This window comes from Anolis sagrei, chromosome 4 (genome assembly GCF_037176765.1).
Source record: "Anolis sagrei isolate rAnoSag1 chromosome 4, rAnoSag1.mat, whole genome shotgun sequence".
NCBI classification, from domain to species: Eukaryota; Metazoa; Chordata; class Lepidosauria; order Squamata; family Dactyloidae; genus Anolis; species Anolis sagrei.
In genome coordinates, this window is record NC_090024.1 from 163,846,468 (window position 1) to 163,862,247 (window position 15,780).

The window sequence follows — 15,780 nt, forward strand, 5'->3', positions numbered from 1 at the left end:
TAAGGAAGCCAAGAGTCCTCTTAATTGGGAATTCCAAAGGCCTCCATTTGATAACAGTAATGTGATCTCATCCTTCAAACCACAGATGCATCTTTTGCATTTTTGTTGGTGGTGGTGGTACTGAAATTAGGGAGCGTCTAACAATTGATAGCATCTTACAATTGAAGAATTACAATATATCAGTTCTTGTGTATTCACCCACATCCTTTCATCTTGAAGAAGGGGAGGGGGGACCAAATTCTTAGTTTAGTACTCCTGGAGTATCCCTGCTCTTGCCTCTAGTTTCTGACTTGAAATAGCTTAGACTATCATTTTTGAAAGAGGGTGAAGAGCTCAGGTTAAGCATATGGTAGACTACTTTATTTGTAAGCTAGATGATAGACCTATGGGTGGTGGTTCCTGTCCCTTGCTAGAAGATGTCCTTTTCTCTTGTGCTTCATAATGACGGCAGTAGGGGGAAAATAATTTGGTGTGTTTGCAGTCCCTGTTTGGACCAAGAGACAACGTTGAAAAGATTGTAGAAGAAGGACTGCAAAACTTGAAGAATTAGGAAATTGGGGCTACAATAGATAGTGAGAATGGTAGGCAAGGAATAGTAAAGTGGTTGTCTAGTGACATTGTTCTTTTCTTTAAAAAAAACATTGTGTCTTATGCACTTTTTTATTTGCAGGAAAGGGTAGGAAACTTTTTGGCAGACTTCTACCTAGTTAATGGGCTTGTGTTAGAATCGAGGAAACGACGAGAACATCTAAGTGAGGAAGACATCCTTCGCAATAAGGCTATCATGGAAAGTTTGAGTAAAGGTGGAAACCTGATGGAACAAAACTTTGAGGTATACTTAATTTCTGTTACATTGTTGTTGTTGTTGTTCATTCGTTCAGTCGTCTCCGACTCTTCGTGACCTCATGGACCAGCCTACGCCAGAGCTCCCTGTCGGCCGTTACCACCCCCAGCTCCCTCAAGGTCAGTCCAGTCACTTCAAGGATGCCATCCATCCATCTTGCCCTTGGTCGGCCCCTCTTCCTTTTGCCTTCCACTTTCCCCAGCATAATTGTCTTCTCTAGGCTTTCCTGTCTCCTCATGATGTGGCCAAAGTACTTCAACTTTGTCTCTAGTATCTTTCCCTCCAGTGAGCAGTTGGGCTTTATTTCCTGGAGGATGGACTGGTTGGATCTTCTCGCAGTCCAAGGCACTCTCAGCACTTTCCTCCAGCACCACAGCTCAAAAGCATCGATCTTCCTTCGCTCAGCCTTCCCTAAGGTCCAGCTCTCACATCCGTAGGTTACTACAGGGAATACCATGGCTTTGACTAGGCGGATCTTTGTTGCCAGTCTGATGTCTCTACTCTTCACTATTTTATCGAGACTGGACATTGCTCTCCTCCCAAGAAGTAAGCGTCTTCTGATTTCCTGGCTACAGTCTGCATCTGCAGTAATCTTTGCTCCTAGAAATACAAAGTCTGTCACGGCCTCCACGGTTTCTCCCTCTATTTTCCAGTTGTCAATCATTCTTGTTGCCATAATCTTGGTTTTTTTGACGTTTAGCTGCAACCCAGCTTTTGCGCTTTCTTCTTTCACCTTGATTAGAAGGCTCCTCAGCTCCTCCTCGCTTTCGGCCATCAGAGTGGTGTCATCTGCATATCTGAGGTTGTTAATGTTTCTTCCAGCAATTTTCACCCCAGCTTTGCATTCATCCAGCCCCGCACATCGCATGATGTGTTCTGCATACAAGTTAAAAAGGTTGGGTGAGAGTATGCAGCCTTGCCGTACGCCTTTCCCAATCTTGAACCAGTCTGTTGTTCCGTGGTCAGTTCTGACTGTTGCTACTTGGTCCTTGTACAGATTCCTCAGGAGAGAGACAAGGTGGCTTGGGATGCCCATCCCACCAAGAACTTGCCACAATTTATTATGATCCACACAGTCAAAGGCTTTAGAATAGTCAATGAAGCAGAAGTAGATGTTTTTCTGAAACTCCCTGCCTTTCTCCATTATCCAGCGGATATTGGCAATCTGGTCTCTCGTTCCTCTGCCTTTTCTAAACCCAGCTTGAACATCTGGCAACTCTCGCTCCATGTATTGCTGGAGTCTTCCTTGCAGGATCTTGAGCATTACCTTACTGGCATGAGAAATAAGGGCCACTGTACGGAAGTTTGAGCAGTCTTTCGCATTTCCCTTTTTTGGTATGGGGATATAAGTTGATTTTTTCCAGTCTGATGGCCATTCTTGTGTTTTCCATATTTGCTGGCAAATGGCATGCATCACCTTGACACCATCATCTTTTAAGATTTTAAACAGTTCAGCTGGGATCCCATCATCTCCTGCTGCCTTGTTGTTAGCAATGCTTCTTAAGGCCCATTCAACCTCACTCCTCAGGATGTCTGGTTCTAATTCATTCACCACACCGTCAAAGCTATCCTCGATATTGTTATCCTTCCTATACAGATCTTCTGTATAGTCTCGCCACCTTCTCTTGGTCTCTTCAGCTTCTGTTAGGTCCCTGCCATCTTTGTTTCTTATCATACCAATTTTTGCCTGAAATTTACCTCCAATGTTTCTAATTTTCTGGAAGAGGTCTCTTGTCCTTCCTATTCTGTTGTCTTCTTCCACTTCCATGCATTGCTTATTTAAAAATAGTTCCTTATCTCTTCTGGCTAACCTCTGGAATTGCGCATTTAACTGGGCATATCTCCCCTTTTCACTGTTTCCTTTTGCTTTCCTCCTTTCTTGGGCTACTTCCAGTGTCTCAGCAGACAACCATTTTGCCTTCTTGGTTTTCTTTTTCTCAATCATTTAAAGCTGGCAGGAAATCAATTTGTATTAGCTATCTATCACAGTTCCTTAAACAACGGTTAAAATATGAAATAATATATATCTGCGTCAGATTTAAACATTGTTAACACTAAATATTGCCAGAGGTAGGTTTTTTGCCCTTCCATGTTTTTACTTATATGCACAATTCTAACTTCTAGAAAGTTAGCTCTGTGAGAATGTTGAGGGCAGAATTCATTCAGGTACATCCTGTTTGTATTTTAAATTATTTCAAATGGAATGTAGTGATCATCCATTGCAGTTCCTTTCGGATGGTTTCAACTCATTCCTCTTCAGATTAACAAATGAGCTCCACCTTTGAAGAAAAGTACTTGAACTATGCTGATAGTCTATGAAATGTTACTTCAATTTACAAAGAATACCATGTATTTTGTTTAACAGCCTGCCAGGAGGCAGTCTCTTACGCCTCCCCCACCCAACACGATTACGTGGGAAGAGTACATATCTGCAGAAAATGGAAAGTGAGTATTAATACATATGATGATAAGGTTATTTTCAAAATATGTAGAAGCAAACGTTACCAGAACCAAAAATGCTGTGCTTTTCTGGAATTATCAAATACCAGATTCCACCTTATTTTTCAAAATGTGTTTCTACATAGAATGTAGCTATATGTTTTATTTTACTGCCTCTATTAGAACAGCATCAAAGCAACAGCTGAAGCAAGAATAGCTTTTCCGTTCGGGTTATGCGAAGTAATCACATAGTTTCTGCTTTGGACTGCACTTGATGTGTGTAAAAGTGCACAGTTGTGAAACGTAATAACGTGTGAGACATGCCATGACAGCCACATTTCTTGTATAAGATTTTGCCCTTAGCTAACTCCACAGTTCTTTTTCTGTTGTGTCTAGTCTAGCAAAGAGTATGCAAAATCATTTGTCCTGTATGTAAGAGCAGTTAGATTAGCTAAAATCTAATGTGTTTGAACACAGATATGTCTGCTTGGAATTTTGCTTGCAGACTTAAAACTCATATATGGGCTTCTCTGCTGGTTGTTGGGTTCCCCCCCCCCCCCCCCTGTTTTTAGCTTGTTCATTCAGTGAGATAAAATTAAGCATGGACCTAGCTTTCACATCAAATCCTCTGACTAGATCTGATTCTTAATTTTGCAGTTATTTTGGTAGTTTGAGAAGTAATTTTTGTTCTCTTTACTGAACAGCAGTTGTCAGCACCTAGAGGAAATAACTGAGTAACCATTATATGCAGTATGAGGGAGCTATGGGTAAAAGAAAGGCAGACGGAAGAAGGAATATGCTTTTCCAATAAGGCGTATTAAGAATACATAATCCCCTGGACATAATTAAAATGAAAATAGCTCTCTGGAATTGTCTACTATGAATAGCAAAAGCAAGTTTATGTTTTGTGTGGAGCAGTGGTTCTTAAACTTTGGTCTTCCAGGTGTTTTGTACTTCAGCTCCCACAATTCCTAACAGCTGGTAAACTGGGTGCGATTTCTGGGAGTTGAAGTCCAAAACACCTGGAGGACTAAAGTTTTGGAATCACTGGTGTAGAGGATCCTAAGGTTGAACTATGACAGTTTGTCTTTTAACCTACAAGCCTCCTCTTGTGTTTGTTTGAACCCTTTGTGTCAAATAGATTACATATTACTTGGTATCTCAACTTTTTCCACTTGCATAAGGAGATCAAGATCAAAGGTTCACACCTCATTTTAGCAAGTGTGTAAAGTAGAGCTTTCAGAATGTGCTAACGAAAATAATTTCAGATACAGGCAGTCCCCAAGTTACGAACAAGATAGGTTCTGTAGGTTTGTTCTTAAGCTGAATTTGTGAGTAAGTCGGAACTGGTAAATTTAGTGTTACTCCAGCCAATATATATCTATTAGGAGCATGCAGCCAATGAAAAAAGGTTTCAAATCTAATTACTAAATCTGGGCAAGGGGATTCATTTCTAAAATGCTTCTAAAATATTGTAAGGAATCTGTGTCGTAACTTTTACAAAGTAATGAAATTTTCATTATTTCATCAAGGAGTTGTACTAATGGGGAAATTTCCAGGGCTCCTTTCACCCTCATTTTTAGAGGTATCGGGATGTTACTTCCTACAAGTGTAGTACACATTTACCTCTGTAAGCCCCCCAAGTTTCAGAACGTTTCACTTACCCAGTGATTTTTGGGATTAAAAAAAACCTACAAGAGCTATCTCCTTGAATTTCTCTACAATGACACAACATTCCCCCCAAGTTCCAAAAAGATTTGCACGTGTACTGATTTTGGGGGGAAATTTACATTTTTGTCATTTTTTAAAAACCACAACAGCTATCCCCTTGAATTTCTCTATAATAATGAGTATCAAAGCTGATATGGCTAGCTGTAGATGCTGGAGGCTGGCTGGTTCAAGGCAGCACCGCCTATTGGCTAATAGCCACACCCACCACCCAAAAGTTAGGTAGTGTTACCGAACAAGGGAAAAGTAGCAGATGTGGAGACAAGACATCAATAAACAAACCATAAATATAAATAAATAATAAACAATGGCTATTAGTCATTGGGTGGGTGCGCTACCCAAAAGATGTAGCTAGCCCACCAAATAAGAAAGAAGTTGCATCTCTCTCGCCTCCCTCAGTTTCCCAGCTTGCCCCAAAACAGTGGTTCTCAACCTGTGGATCCCCAGGTGTTTTGGCCTACAAATCTAAGCAATCTCTGCCACTTTACCAACTGTTAGGATTTCTGGGAGTTGAAGGCCAAAACATCTGGGGACCTGCAGGTTGAGAACCACTACCCTAGCACAATGGCTACAGGCAACATGCCTCTCCTGAATTTAAAGAGGGATGCTCAGAGCTCCACCTCCGCCTTCTCTCCCCACCCCCCAGCCCTTACAGGCTGAGAGCCATAGTGCAAGTTCTGCTTCACCCCCCGGTATATTTCGCTTGTGCTGAAAAAAAAAAGCCAACTCACTGAGAGTTATGAGGCTTATGTAAAAACAGGTGAGTGTTTCAAATCTTAAGTTTTTTTGGTGGGTGCTGCTCCGCTTCGGAAATCGCGTTTTAAGTACAGATCTTACGTAATAGATCCAATATACCACATACATACGATTTTATGAATACCCCTAATATCTGTCTATCTTTGGACAGCATAGGGGAAGGTTAACACCCCTGTGGTGTTTGTTTTGCTGTTTGTGCCCCAATTCAGATTTCACTCACTTTCTATCTCTGTGATAATTGGATTTTTAAAAATTTGGCTTGTTGTGGAAACAACGATTTATGAAAAATCTTCAGTGGGGCTTCTTTCCTCATGATAACTCTTTTCAGCAGTGAATTGTCCTTCCAAGAAATAGATTTCTCTCACTTCCTATTGTCTGACCCCCGTTCTTAACTATGAATCGTTTGTAAGTAAGATGTTTGTAACTCAGGGACTGCCTGTAGTCTTTAAGATCTCAATTTGTTTTTTTTTTATTTCTTAGCATGTCCTGATTTTCTGCAACACTGCTTCTTAAACTGTGGGTTTTAATCCCAAATGAGGTCCTCTTAGCTCAGTGTTCAAGTCTCAAAATTTGGTAACAATAAAAGATTTCTAACTGCCATTCATTTACACAAATCAGTTGGCAAGAATGTTCAGTGTTTCTTCTTTTTGCAGAAGATGCTTTATTTGTACTTCATTAAAAAGGGAAATCAGTTTGTTTACCAATCCTGGCAAATGCTGATTTATTATCACTAATTCTTGATTTTTATGCCTATTTTATATCAAGGTCTCATAAAAAGTTCTCTGGTGAAAAGAGGTCACGAGTAGAAACTTTGAAGCCGTGTTTTAAAACAGACTTTGTTCAAAAGTTAGAAATTTAAATGAAACATTTTAAAGTAATAGTTCATACAATTGTCAAAGAAGTTATGTTTCAATATAAATATGCTTAATTTTTAAGTTTACAAACCTTTATCAGAATTTGTCTGTTGACAGAAATTGGATGCTAACATCTATTATAAACGTTTTTTTCTGAATCAATATTGTAAAAGTGACTGTAACTCATCCATCAAAATTCAGATAACTCAAATAAAATGACAAAATTGGAAAGATTAATTCTGTTTTCTTTAATCCCCTGTATTACACTGAAGGATTGCTTTTTGAAATAGTATCAGTGTTTGATTCGAAAGAGAGAAGATAAATTTGTCTGAGCAGGTTTAGATTCTGGTAATTGATCCTTAATCAAATGGAATTTTATATGGCCAGATTGGGCTTTGCAACTGTGTGTATATTCTTTTCTTTATACCATTCCGTTTCTTTAGTTAATATCATCGATACTGAGTAGTTTTCAGTTTTGCTTCTTGCCATCTGAAATCTTCCAGACTTCGCTAAACAATTTATGTCAGCCTACTTTCCTGTCTGGTAGAAGTGTCTTGGGGTTTTTATTCTTTGAGAATCTTCAGCCTTTATTTTTCAAATTTTACTTTTCTTACTTAGAGCACCGCATTTGGGTAGAGAACTCGTCTGTAAAGAGAGCAAGAAAACATTTAAAGCCACAATAGCCATGAGCCAGGAATTTCCTCTGGGAATTGAATCGTAAGTCTATAAACTGCTACAAATATTATTGATAGGATATGAGGTAAATCTCACGTATCATGGTTTCTTTAAGTTTATTCCCGGAACTGGAATGTGATATATTATTGCAGAATAAGAAAATAGTTGTTTCAGATTATAATTCTTCTTTTGCAAAAATTGGTGCCATGTTCCAATTTTAAGATCTTCCCTATCCCATAGTCATTTATTAATCAAAGCTTTACTTCTAAAATGAGCCAGTTTTTATAATCCAGTCAACAATTAGGTTTTTTTCTGATGCTACCTATTGTAATGCTTCAGATAAAAAGACATTTCTCTCATTATAAGTAACCGGTACCACTTTATTGTTTTGTATATTACACAAAAGTAAATAAACTGCTTTATTGTGTTAGTGATAACTGAAACAAACAGTTATAAAACTCATTCAAAGTTGAGTTTTATAACCGGAGGGGTCAGGAGTTGTGGGCCAACCAGGAATTTTGTGCCCTTTGAGATTTATCTCTGGCCTTTTGGAAATTGTCTATATTGATGAAAAACCCCAACTCATCTCAAATTCTCCTCTGGCTGCCTCTGAGATACATGGTAACTTCCAGTGATTATCCAGAGTTTTCTGATTATCCTGAGTTTAACTCAGCTCTGACCTTCCCTCCCCCCCCTCCCCAAAGGCAAAATTGGGAGATGCGCTAAAGATGCTCTAAAGTTTTCAGGAAAGGCCACTATATCCTGGTACTTTGCATCCATCTAATAGCTGATTGAGTCTGTTTTGTCTAATTCTCTGACCAGACCAGTGGTTCTCAACCTGTGGGTCCCCAACTGTTTTGGCCTACAACGCCCAGAAATCCCAGCCAGTTTACCAGCTTTTAGGATTTTAGGATTTCTGGGAGTTGAAGGCCAAAACATATGGGAACCCACAGGTTGAGAAAAACTAGTCTAGATGGATACTATGCCATCACCCTTTCCCTGGCTTGATCAGATTAGAAAAAAGGGACGGTTTCTTCGCATGTCACTGCTCCTTGCTAGCTATGGGGCTCCCTGTGAACCCTTCTGTTTCTTATAGCACATTTATGGAGACTGCACAGAAAAATCATAAAAACATCTAATTGTCTCACTTGTGTTTTCTCCACGCCAGGTTATTGAATGTTTTAGAAGTAATTGCACCCTTCAAGCACTTTAACAAACTCCGGGAATTTGTGCAGATGAAACTTCCACCAGGCTTTCCTGTAAAGTTAGGTGAGCTATACATTCCAATTTCACTCATTAAAGTAATTTTTTCCCTGCCAAGGTGGCTCCTTAAATGCTTCAGTCTTTGGAGTGACACTTTTTGGGGAATGGGCATGCCATTTCACCATGGTGATAGTAACTGAAAGTGATGTTATGTTGTTGTTTTGTGTGTATAGCTCAACAGCCAGACTAGGCAAGGCATAAATTGTGTTATTGTGTAAACTCAGTATTGTGGATAAGAGGATATGATTGAGACTGGTGAAGGGATAATACCATATGAAGCCATTCCCTTGTGCTCCAGCCCTCATGAAGACCCTGCTCTTGAAGCTGTTGTTGCTGCAAGTGACACAACTGTCGCTCCCTGGTGGAATGGTTTGGGTTAACTATTACAAAGAATGTGCTGCTGTTAGGAAAGGATTATCACTTCCTTTGTGAGTTTTCTTTAAATGTATGAAGTCTAATCACACATTCCATGTGTCATTTTAGCACAGGATTTCTGCCTTTTCTCATTCTCATTCTTTTTGAAGTGTGTGACTCAAGTGTGTGGCTTTCTTGGAGATTGAAGTGTGACTCAAGTGTGTGGCTTTCTTGGAGATGGAAGTAACAGGAAAGATTAAAAAGTACTCAGGAAAAAAATACAGTTTTCAGATTACGAACAAGATAGGTTCTGTAGGTTTGTTCTTAAGTTGAATTTGTATGTAAGCTGAAACGGGTACATTTTTAGTGTATGTATCTCCAACCAAAAGTTTTTTTGTTAGTTATGAATAGCATAGGGAAGTGTTAATACACACTGTGAGTGGAAATTCAGTTTTCAGATCCCCTCAACCTCTTTCAAACAATTCCTCTGTCTCCAGCTCATATTTTCAGCAATCTTTTATCATCCAACAGACGGTAGGATTGTCACAGTCAATTCCTAGTGTCTGAATGTAACAATGTAGGGTTAGAGAACACCATTTTACAATTCTTAAATATTCTAGAGGAATAATTTTGTAGCATGGTAGACTGAAAACAGAGTTGCCACTTACAGTATCTATTCATTCAATTTTTTTTTAACTTTTGATAAACTGTTTTCATAAAACCTTATGCATTCTGGCTAAATTTAACTTGCAAAAAGGAGAAGAACAAATGGTTTGGACAGTGACTATTTCAGGACAGGGCTGTGACTATCAGAATAATTTCTTGGATTGGTAACTTGGGCTGGACCCACCTCTTTCTGAAACCAAAATTGACAAGTTCTTTTGACTGGTTCTTTTAAACACCTATTTGGGGGGTAAAATAAAGATGAAACAAGTGAGCGTTAATTATTTTGTCCACTAATGTTTTTGTTTCCTTCTTTCTAGATATACCTGTATTTCCAACCATCACAGCCACTGTGACTTTTCAGGAGTTTCGCTATGATGAATTTGATGAATCAATCTTCACAATTCCTGATGACTACAAGGAGGACCCTAGCCGCTTTCCTGATCTCTAACATAACTGGAAAGTTGTCAGCGAATAAAGAATACCAGCATGCCACAGAGAGAAAAACAGGATGCAGAAAGCCCACATACATGTTTCATAAAGTGGGTGAAATAGGAAGGGATAAAACTTGTTTAAATGAATTCAGAAAGGGAACACAAAGTAAATCTCAATCCATTGTACCATCTAACAAGCATCCCATCTAGTGTCTAAATGAGAGCAGGTCTCCTGATGCGTCATATACATTTATACATCCAGACCTGCAAGCATGGTAGCCTGGCTCCTCAGTGACTCCCCGTCCCTCCATCTCCCCACAGATACATAACAGCTATAAAAGACTGTCGTCTGTTTTTTTTAATGAGGTTTCTTGGAAATAATAATAATAAAACTCTCTTGGACCATTAGCATAAAAACTAAAATGTCTTACCTGGCTGTTAACCTTTTAAAACACCCATCTTCCTCAAGATGCCCTCATAACCTTCCTTCAAGCTTTGTTTTCATAAATTGTAAATTCTGTAATATTCCGTGAACTGAGCATCAGTTGAACATATAGTAGAAGGAATTACTTTTCTGTAGATGAATGAACCAAATGGTAACCATTTAAACCATTGCATTTACTTATTGCAATATGTTTCAGAACTAGAGCATTCACTCTGCAGGGAATAAGGTACCTCCTCTTAGCACCTTAGTGCAATTCATTGTGGTGCTATTCTATTTTTTTCCAAACTGTTAATTTCTCCTCGGAAAGTTGTTTACTAATCTTCTCATGAAATCTGCAGACATAACTTCAATCTGATTGCCGTGTGTGTTAGAGAGCATGCTTGGAGACTTCTTTGGCCTACAAGTTGAATTGCTGACATTTTATTTTGGGTTTAGCAGATCCACAGAAGCTGCCCAACAAACACACAAGCCTTGTATTGTTACAGCAACATTTGGGAATATATGGAATATATGCAGTTACTTTAAAAACAATCTCAGAACTTCAGCTTTTCTGAAGTAAAAGCTGAGAGAAATGAATAGGGCTTGCAGTGGGTAAAAGAAATAAACAAAACCCCACAAGAATAAGGCTGTTTTCCAGTGTGGGTAACTAGAGAAAGGCTGTTTGTTTTTCTCTAGGTGAATTTTTAAAAGCAACGATCTTCACATGGTTCCAGGGTATTGAAACTTGAAGATCACTCGGCCTTTTTGCTTTACTGGAAAGAATGTGTCCCAAATTGTCAGTCCCTATGTTCATTTGTATCCAGAGGTTTAGCTTCCTGTAAGGTGTAAATGTATAATAATGTAAATATTTTCAGAAGTATATTCTTTGTGCAGTCTGGTCAATCTTTTTTTTTATTCCTGGAAGCTGCTTGAGTCACTTTTGGACTTCAAGAAAAACACTGCGCTGGGTAATACGCTCAGTTGGAATGTGAAATGGGATGGAGTAAGTTAGCACGCAATAAAACCAGACTCATGAGCCACATAAGCTCTGTCAGGTGAAAAAAAATATTAAAGGATGGTCACAAGTCGTTTTATACTCGAATCATGTGCAGAGAGGTAACTAGAAGATTGGGGCTTTATGACTTACAACAGTGGAGAATCATTGGCCCCAATTCCAGAAATATTGTAAATGTGTTCCAATCTTAACTGATGTTGGAAAGGAAGACTGACAGCTCTATGTCTGAACACAGCCTCTGCTGACTTCGTAGGTATTGCTGTAGGTGCCATGCTTTGGAAAGTACCATTTCAGTACCAGTATCCATTATGACAGGTGCAGCCTACCCTTGTAAATAGATAATTATAAAATGGAGAGGCATTCTGTCAATTAAAAAAAAAGGAATTAAACTGTTTCCTCTTGTGAGATGATTCCTAGAAGAAACATTGGGCATGTGAATGCCTGACCCTCTAAGGCAGTGGTTCTCAACCTGTGGGTCCCCAGATGTTTTGGCCTTCAACTCTCAGAAATCCTAACAGCTGGTAAACTGGGATTTCTGGGAGTTGTAGGCGAAAACGTCTGAGGACCCACAAGTTGAGAACCACTGCTCTAGGTTGAACCTAGTTAGCAGCTTCTATCAGTGGAATGAGGAGAGTTATTGACCACTGTCCCATCAATCTTCTGAGACTTGGGAGAGAACCCTCCTGGAACAGATTTGGAGAGCGGAGGCTGCTTGATGGGAAGAGAAATCAAAATCTTATGTGAATGAAGGCTTGCTCTTGTGATATAGCACCGTGCTCTTTGGTGTCAGGCCAGCAAGGCATCTCATGAACTAAGAGATGCTTTATACGAAATATATAACATTGTTCTCATAATGAATGGGCTTGATTTAGATGACCATACATCTGAGAAAATATGCCTTTGATCATCTCCTGTACTACTGGGTAAATAATACCAAAGTTGTCTGTCATACAGCTCTAAAAAAACAATGGTTATCCCAAGTAGTGTCACACTAGCATGTAGCAAATAGGTTCATTTCATGGGGGGTTGGGTGTTGACTTAGTTGGGTCTAGAGGAAGCCCATTTTAATTCAGTCTCATTTATTTCAGTGGGTCACGTGAAAGACCAATCTAGAAGTCTTACCCCAAACCAGTGGAATTACTGTCATGTTTCATGGAATCATAATCCTTGCCGAGTAAATTATGTCTGCGAGGAGTTTTAATTTATACCATCCTTGACAAAAGTGAGCCCTCCGAGATTTTGCACACCTCTGTCTACCCAGTGTATTAACATGGGTAGATTTTGAAATTATCTTTTTCCTCATCCTGTTTTGAAATACTTAACAATATAAAACATATATTTTCATTTGCTTCCAGTAGTGGATTGGGGGCGGGGATAAAAATTTGGCCTGTGGCCAAATGTATGTATGCTTTGCTTGGTTAGCCATGCATGAAACTTCTCATTTAAGAGGTCGATCCACAAATACAAAAGTAGCTTTCTGGTACTTGGAACCTTTTTTTTCATATATGTGCAAGACACATTCCTTTAAAAAGAGCTCCGTGGATATATTGTCCTACTTAAAGCCAGATTAGGAAGTGTTACACAGGAGATACTGATGCCTGGTTAGATACATGAATGAAGGAAAATGGTTTAGCACTTAGTAGTTATGCACTTCAAATTACCCACTGTGGCTCCTTTTAGATTTACTCATATATTTTTTCTCACAATAACCATGTCACAATTTGGTAACTTCTGTAATTTTGCATGGCATACCCTTGGGGTTTTTTTTTAAGGTTACCCCTACTAGTTGGTATTTAAAACTTCCAGTTTCATGGAACATTTCTGAATAATTTTTGACAATGTATTGTCGAAGGCTTTCATGGCCGGAATCATTGGGTTGTTATAGATTTTTCAGGCTGTATGGCCATGTTCTAGAAGTATTCTCTCCTGATGTTTTGCCTACGTCTATGGCAGGCATCCTCAGCCATAGATGCAGGTGAAACGTCAAGAGAGAATGCTTCTAGAACATGGCCTTACTGCCCAAAAACACAACAACCAATTTTTTGACAATTTTGGAAATAGGATTGTTGCGGTAGGATTATGAAGATACATTCATGCAAAAAGAAAAAATCGTAAAGCACCAAACACTAAAAAACACAAGGGGCCAGGTTAGGATGAAGTGCCTCTTCCATGCTTCTAGATCATGACTGGAAGGGAATATCTTTGAAAAGTAGAATGTAATTGAATTAGTGTTACTTCGGACAGATTAAATATATGAGAATTTCGTTGAGTTATGTCTTAAAATCTAGGAAAGTGTTTTGGTTATCATATATATGGGATCTTTTTCAAGATTTCCCAAAACTCTTCTTTACCAAACTTACTGGTCTTCCAAATAATCGCTTTAATTAATGGCAAAGGGAATAATAATCTTTCCAAGCAGTTAGTGTTTCAGTCACTTTATGTTTCGAGTTTGCAGTTTATGGTTACCTGACAGTTTGTATCAGATAATACACTTGTGGATATAAATCTGTGCTGGAAACTCATTTTATGTTGAACATAATATATTCAGAAAGTCAAATTTTAAAGATATACTTGTTGATTTCCATTAAAGTTACTTTATTTAAACTTTATTAACAAACTTCCTATAATGCTGCAGTTTTTCTTTAACCATTTATAATTGTGGAAACTTAATGTCATTTTTGTATATTTCTTTTCATGTGTTCTTTGTCTAATCTAAACTCACCTTCACTAATAGGGTTTTTGGTTGTACCACTTAGAACTAAGACCAAAAGATGCTATTTGCTGAACATATGAACATTTTCAGATCTATTATTCTAATGTGTGTGGACACTTCCTCCATATTAGAGGAAGAATAAGAAGTACAATAAGGCTGTTACAGTGTACCACTTTCACAAGGACATTTTATTGGTCAGTTTTTCAATAAAATCCTCAATTTTCAGTGCATCTTCGTTGCCTTTTGTTTCTTTTAAACAGTTAACTACAGCTCATATACTTTCCTTTGAATGCAACAAGGTCAGCTGTGCATCATGTATGTGTTGCCCTAGGTACCACCATGCCCATACCTGGACCCACGCAAACTATCTTACGGCTTTTTATTGGAGCAACATGACCATACTAAGACATATCATTTTTACATGAACTTTAGCAGTGTGTTCTTTATACCATAAGCATATGCCTTTGCCCTTCTCTCCCATGAGTCATTATAATCACCCCTTAATTCCTTCCTGCAAACAAAGGATAGGTGAATTGACAGATCATCCAGATAAGGAAAAACGTACATCTCGTGTTCTCTCAAGCAACCACCATCAATGCCATGGTGAATAGGATTGCTGAGAGGCCAAAGGTAGGACTCTGTACTTAGTATACAAGTTTCCAATATTCCATGCCTGGGGTGGACTGATGTAGGTCAAGAGACAACAGATATTCTGGGCTGTAAATGCTCTTCAGAGCAGTTGGTGGTTTCCATCCTGGGATGCTATCCAGGATCGTTCAATTGTGGGTGAAAAGGTCTGAAATCTTGCTTTTTGAACGGTGTCTTTAGAACATTGGTTCCCAATCTTTTTTTTTTTTTCAACCAGGGATCGCTTTGATTTTTGTTGTTAGCAGGGATCACGAGGTTCAAGAATAAACTTTAATCCAAATTTTAACATATTAATTAAACTTAATAGTAACATGAATTAAAAGTACTATTATAATATAAAAATAACATTTTAAATAGAAAATTAAATTTGATTTGCATCAATGTGATTTTTTTATTTTTTAATCTTGGAGCTAATGTAGCTCAAAGCTACATGCATAGTATCACTTAATTTTAATTGATTCCTGGACTTGTTTTTAATTGCTAGCAAAGTAGAAAACCCTTGTTCACATACATTAGTTGTGAAGAACAGCATAAGATAGCGCAAGGCGATTCCTCAAATTTTAGTGTAAAAATTGCTTTTTTACACCAAAACTCAACAGAGAATCAGATTCAAATGTGTCCTTTCAGTTTATCATTTTGAAATTCAATGAGCTTTTCCTGGATTTCTTCTGTAACCTCTCCAACATTTGTACCAGAAGTGTTACGAATGAGTTTGTAGTCAACTTTAGGTTTGTTGTGGTTATATTCTGGGAAGTAACGATTGAATTCGTCAGCCAGCGTTTCCAGTAAAAAATTAATATGAATATTGAGGACTCACGGTCAGTAAAACTACTGGAGCCATCGAATCACTAAACAGCAAAACAGAATGACACAGCTAAGCAAGACAAAAGAATGTGAGCAGCTGACACTGGGTGGCGTGAGTACATGACACGTGATGTCAATCATTTGCCCTCCCCCTGGATTCCTGCGC

At 38.5% G+C, this 15,780-nt stretch overlaps 1 protein-coding gene across 1 annotated transcript in view; it reads left to right on the plus strand.

Moving 5' to 3' along the window:
• Nucleotides 1–14,390, plus strand: part of ANKRD13C (ankyrin repeat domain 13C) — a 38,345-nt gene extending 23,955 nt beyond the window's left edge. Inside the window, exons 9-13 of the mRNA XM_060773720.2 lie at nucleotides 671–832; nucleotides 3,210–3,289; nucleotides 7,240–7,338; nucleotides 8,465–8,565; nucleotides 9,897–14,390. Of these exons, the coding sequence (XP_060629703.2) occupies nucleotides 671–832; nucleotides 3,210–3,289; nucleotides 7,240–7,338; nucleotides 8,465–8,565; nucleotides 9,897–10,027 (573 nt within the window). The 3' untranslated portion in view covers nucleotides 10,028–14,390. The remainder of the gene's footprint in view (nucleotides 1–670; nucleotides 833–3,209; nucleotides 3,290–7,239; nucleotides 7,339–8,464; nucleotides 8,566–9,896) is intronic.
• The last annotated feature ends 1,390 nt before the right edge of the window (nucleotides 14,391–15,780 follow it).